Below are 6155 nucleotides of genomic sequence, written 5' to 3' on the forward strand. Positions count from 1 at the left end.
TGTGCTAAGACTTCAAATGGGGAGTACTGGCATTTTTCCCAGAGGTTTCCTCAACTATGGCCATGTACAAATGACGCAGAGAGACCCTCAACACAGCCCCACCGTGTAAGCAGGTGGTGTTTGAAATGGAAATGTTCCCATCATCCCACACTGTTGCTCCCCAGTGAAAAGGCACTGACGTGTTAGTTATGATTTTGTACAGTAAGTAGGTCTTGTAGACTTTAACAATTCTCTTCTTCCCTTAGTCCATTTCCATAACAATTCTCTTCTTCCCTTAGTCCATTTCCATTAAGATTTTTATTTTAGATTGAAAATGAAAGGAAGTTAATTTGTTGCAAAATACTCATGTCAGAATAATTTGCTAAACCCTTTTTACTGATCTTTTGTATCCTTTAACATTCTTTATACCATATAAAGCAACCATGGAATATGCTTTGTTTTGGGAAATTTGGTATCGTATTTTTATCTCCCAGTGCCTAATACATACAATTGATGTTCAGTGATTGTTGAATGAATGAAATAGCATGACAGAAGGTCCATCATTTTTGGTCAAATTATGTCTTCACTTGTTTGTAGAAGCCTGCAGGGCCAGTTAGGCAACATGAGAGAGCAAACTGGGTGGGTGGGAAAGGAAGCAATAGGGCTTGTGGAAAACTGTGTCTGAGGCTGGATTAAACATTAGCCAGAGTTTGTGAGCTCTGCTATGTGAGGGCAAAGACTTTGGCCAAGAGACTAAGGAATATATACTTCATATGAATAATAGAAATCCTTAAAGTGTTCTAGACTATTTCTGTTTTCCAGTTTAGTCGGTACCATGATTCATAAAGTGAATAAATGTAAATGTATACATGTACGCACACATATTTATCCCCTAGACATTGACGTACACATAAATACTCCAGAAGAAAGTTTAATAAGGGTCACTTGTCTATATATAGAGTGTCTATTTGCTATATTTCTGTTTATTGAGAATTGATGGAGCTTCAGAGGTGCTTGCAAAAACAACTTTGTTCTAAACTTATAAGCAATTTAAGGAGTTTTCTAATTTCTGTTAGTGATAACACAAACAACTGTTCTAACTGGAACAAAAGTAAAAATATTCCCAAGAAAGCACTGGCTGATATATAACATGCATGTGTGGCATTCTTGCATCTGGGGGGACTTCCCTGACTTTGTCCTCTTACTACCTGCCAGACTCCAGAAGAAACTGGGAAAAAAGCTGAAAAATGATAGTCTGTTTTTATGCTCTAATTGCTAGTGTAGTAATTGGTGTCCCACGAGTTAAATGTATGTGGGCTTCAAGGTATTTGACCAGTTTCACTGGACTTTCTCAGCACCTCACCTCTTTTATTCCTCCTGTAAGTTCAGGTATATTTATAGTATAGTGCCTTATTCTTAATCATCTCACTCCTGTTTTGAAGCCTTAGCATAAACCACATCTGGTATTGAGAAAGTCAACTTGCCAGACCTTTTCCATTCCTCCCACTAGCTTTGACATTTAACCTCTTTCTTAAAACTTGAAGCCCTGAGCACCTTTCCCTCCCCACTCCCCCGCCCAACCCTCTGCTGGTGCACGATGTTAATTTTATACTACATATATTGCTATTCAATGTTGACACCTGTCTTTTCATTTCACATCTGTTACGACAGTGTGGCCTTTTGCACTTTGAGGTCAGGGATCATAGCTTTTTGACTCACTGTGTTAATAGGTACTTACTTAGTAAATGGCTGTTGTTAGAGTGTAAAATTCACTGGGATTTTGAAGCTGAGTAAAGATAGTTTGAATCCTTTTGTAAGTTCTTTGGAAACTGGACAGATCCTTTTTTACTATACCTATATCAGCACCAAAATGGACCAGTGTTAGAATTGATCAGACCTGTTAATAAAATGCTGCAGATCAATTTGAGAAATAATTATTAGGAACAAGAAAAGGGCATTTGGTAGAAAATCAAGTAAACTTTGTTGTTCTAGGCATTTGATTAGAAGAATTGTGCAAAAAAAATTGTTAATGTTTAGACTAATTTATGTTCCTTTTTTTCTAACCACTATTTGCTGCTTAAAAGAAAACTATTTGGTAAACTTTCTCAAGCACTCTTTATCTTTTCTGGTTTATGTCTATTATCCACGCATTCTGATTACATATCCTAATCATGCTCCGTTTATATGTTAGTATCTAATATGATGTGGGAGGAAACTTATATCGCTTACTTGAAAGTCGCCTACTGTTTATTATAGAGTTTTGATTGCAAGACTCTTCCCTTAAATGCTTTTGGATCTTAAGCTGGTAGTTCTTTGTATCCTCTTAATGGAAGGGATTTGTAAGGTGTTTATTAAATTCAAGCATTAAAAAGGAATTTATTTACATGCTAATTCTACTGCATTAGAAGCATTAACATACCATCAATATGTACTGAGTTGAATTTAAGAAGTATATATCTGCTCAAAGTATATACTCATAATCTTTAATTAGTTACAAGTATCATTTAATATTTTTGAGTAAAACTCAATATTATTGCACAAAAGCTTAGAAATGAGTTTAAGCTACCTCCCAATTTTTAATTGATGCTTAATTTTGAATCACTGTTAATACATTAGTAAACCTTTTAAAATGTAAAGTTTTCTTGCAATCACTTTACGTAATTGAATATCTCATTCTTACTTAGCAAATGTTTTATTTCCTCTATCTTTTTGTTTCTATTTTTTCTTGGTTTATGTATCTTTTATATAATAGACCTGGACTGCTTTGTGCTGAAGGAGGAAGCTGAATGGCTTACTAGAAGGTTTACGTGGGATGAAATTTAACCTCGGTTTATCTCTTTCCCTGCACAGTCCCTTCAGTCTGAATATGTTCACTACTAAGGCCTTGCCACTCCGGTGAATGCTGTTCCACTCTTAGACACAATTTCTTCATCCAGACGAGCAATGCAGAGGGAAGCAACTTCCTGCTGGAAGAATACCTCTGCCTTCTTGCCTTAAATTAAGGAGAGCACTAAGATAACACCTCCAAGAGACTTGAAACCAAAAAACTGGTTAATGACTACTATAAATGCACTGAAATTATGTGTATGGAGATTTCAACACTTTTTAAGACAGTTTTAATGTTGAATTTGGTATTTCAAAAGGTTATTTTTAATGTATTTCAGTAATACATTTCTTGTTACATTTACATGTACAGTGTTAACATTATGTATGTATTGTGAACTTTAAAAGACTATTTTGATAAATTTATAATTATATAAAATTATGTAAAAACTAGACTATATTTTGATTTAGATTTTCATGCTGTTTGCTACCAAAAATTTGTATTTTAAATTTGTTTGGTTTTAGTATGATTTTGTCTACAATGAATAAATAATTCCTCCTTATAAAGAAAGAGTAAGAGAAAATTTTAGAAAGTGATTTTTATGCTCCTACTGGGAATACGGCAGATCAGTTCATTCTTTTGGGAAGTCCGTCTAATTTAACCCAGTTTATCCAAGTTTATCTCTACCAAGAGTACAGTCATCTGATATGCCTTATTAAGGACAATTTCCTTTCCTTTGTTTTTGTTGCTGAGCCAATTAAATTAGTTTTGCATCCTTGGGGCCTTTAAAAAATGTAGCATACAGTTGAAGATCAGAATTCACTGAATATTTCTCCTGAAAGCATAGTGTTTCTCTATGAAATGACTGAACATTCCCAATGCTTTTATTTCTTTCTTCCTTTCAAAAGAGTTCTTAACCCGAATAAAATATCCTACTTTTGGTACGAAGTTGTTGCCTGTAATCACACATGGTCTGATGCCAGTTTTAAGTCAATGAAGAGAAAAATACAGAATAAGGTGCTGCTAAGTAGTTCTCTATCTTAAAGGAGATATTTTTAAAACAGAATACAACCCCCCAGTGCACACGCATATGTGGAACCTTACCAAAAAATAAAAGGACCCCTCTTATAGGTACTCACAGCCCTTTGATGTAAGTGTAATCTTGTTTTAGGTCTTCAGAAGCCTGCAGGCTTCCTTTTTGTGAGGAGTCAGGGAGCCTTAGATCCTGATTCCCTTCAAGGCTGCTTAAGAATGGACTCCTCCGACCTGGAGAGTGCTAGTTAAATGGATTCATATGAAACGTTTACTCCCCACCATTGAGTTACTTAGAATGTACTTATTAGGAGGGGGTACCTTGAGACTATATGCTTCAGCAAAACATTTTTGTTCATGTTGTATGTTTTTAAAAAGGCATTTGAATGAATGTTTGACTCAGGTTTGTTAATCTTCAATAATTGCAGTACCAAAAATTGCACTAAACTGATGAAAAAAATGAATTGTATGTTTTAGGAATAAAAATTAAAATGAGTGGAATTAAATTGTTTACCTTTTCTAAAGCTGAAAAAGTAAAATATTTTATTATGAGTTATTGTAAAAAATTGGTTAATTGTACAGGAAGATGATAGTATTTTTTCAGATAATCATTGAAAAGTAATTCAGATGACATTTGAGAAGTAGGGGAAAGGGAACCATGTTGTTGATGGTTTTAGTTCTGTGAACACTAATTTGTGTGCAGCTATTAAAATGATTGTAAAGTTGACTACTGTAAATTTTCCATAATTTTGTGTTAATGTCATATGTATCTACATGTGTATGTCTTTTAAAATTATTTTACACATGTATGTACATAGACACACCAAGAGGCGGATGTATATAATATAGAAAGTATATAGCAAAGTAATTCTACTCCAGTAATAAAAATTGTTTGACATGTATTTTCTTATGAATAGTTTATCTTTCAAAAGATATTTTGTTCTATTTTAAAGTGTAGAAGAATACACTGCTAATAAATAAAAGTTTTATGCAATTTACTTATTCCTTTGCCTTTATAATTTGGATTTTGAGTTATCAGTGTACTGAAGTCTCTTTATAATTTTTTTATTCAATGGGGTTGATGCCTTTTGAGTTTCTCAAGATCTCCATTCTGGATTTTTAGTTTATCTTTCATTGACTTTCCAGGTTGTAGCCATTGCCTGAAGTACATGGCACTTTGCTCAGACAAACTTTATACTTTGAATTTCACAAAAGTCAGATAATGTTAGGTTCTTGCTCTCTTTTTCTTTCTCTGATTTTCCTTCCTGTTAATAAAACACTGATCATAATCAGTGTTTTGGTCCTGCTTTGTCATTTATGACTATTGATGACTATTGTATGATACACTGGTCATCAGTTCCTTTTGAGAAATTATAGAAATAAATCAGATGGAACAAACCTCACGTCTATTGGATCTGAAGAGTCAGCTTGGGAGGAAGAAGCTATACTATTTATTAGAGATATTTTATATATTAAACTGGATCTCTTTTGGTTGTGATGTTTCTTTTTTTTTTTTCTTTAATATCTTTTTTTAGAATGCAAAGAAAGGTTGTGGGTAGGAGGGTAGTTACACTTCTGGAACTGGGAATCAGCAAATAGCTGTCTTCACGACACTGCAAGAAACGGGGATACTGAGACTGTCATGAGATCACATCTTAGAGAAGGAGATTTCTTATGAATCCATGAACCTATTTAGAAGGGCAGAAAAATCTCTCTTTCTACGGATTGAGTTATTATGAAAAAGAAAGTTAAAAAAAATCAATAAGGTAGTTTCAACAGATTTTTTACCTGTTGGTCATTGAGTTCACATGATTTTGTTATCCTTAGATTTAAAATGATTTATAAATCTCAAAACACACTTGGAAAGGCTACTCAATACATGTATATCTTCAGTTGTGATTCAAATATAGCAGGGACATGAATTTACCTGCTATAAGCTACACAAATGTGTTTTCAAAATTGTTTTCACTCGTATGCTTTCTTTGGTGGAGGGGATGGGTATATTCACACATAGTGGGTGATATGTGCACTGTCTGGGGGATGGACATACTTGAAGCTCTGACTCGGGTGGGGCAAAGGCAATATATGTAACCTAAACATTTGTACCCCTGTAATATGCTGAAATAAAAAAAAATTAAATAGTAAAAGTTGCTCTCTATTATATATTGTACCGATCTGTTTTTACTTCCTATTTCAAGAATATTTTCTTTTTCTACAAATTTATTTAGTACAGTGTTGTATTAATTTGAATTTCTCTGATGTTAAAAAATTGAGCGTATCTTTATACAGCTAACAGCCTTCAGGTTTTTCATTTGTATAT

The 6155-nt window shown here is 33.7% G+C and overlaps 1 protein-coding gene across 1 annotated transcript in view; it reads left to right on the forward strand.

Annotated features, from left to right (window-relative positions):
* CDC14A (cell division cycle 14A) overlaps positions 1-4833 on the forward strand; it is a 160804-nt gene extending 155971 nt beyond the window's left edge. The window contains exon 16 of the mRNA XM_012654860.1: positions 2830-4833. Within this exon, the coding sequence (XP_012510314.1) occupies positions 2830-2859 (30 nt within the window). The 3' untranslated portion in view covers positions 2860-4833. The remainder of the gene's footprint in view (positions 1-2829) is intronic.
* Positions 4834-6155: the final 1322 nt, after the last annotated feature.

The sequence above is a fragment of the Propithecus coquereli genome, unplaced genomic scaffold (assembly GCF_000956105.1).
Source record: "Propithecus coquereli isolate 6110/MARCELLA unplaced genomic scaffold, Pcoq_1.0 Scaffold45, whole genome shotgun sequence".
Lineage (NCBI taxonomy): Eukaryota > Metazoa > Chordata > Mammalia > Primates > Indriidae > Propithecus > Propithecus coquereli.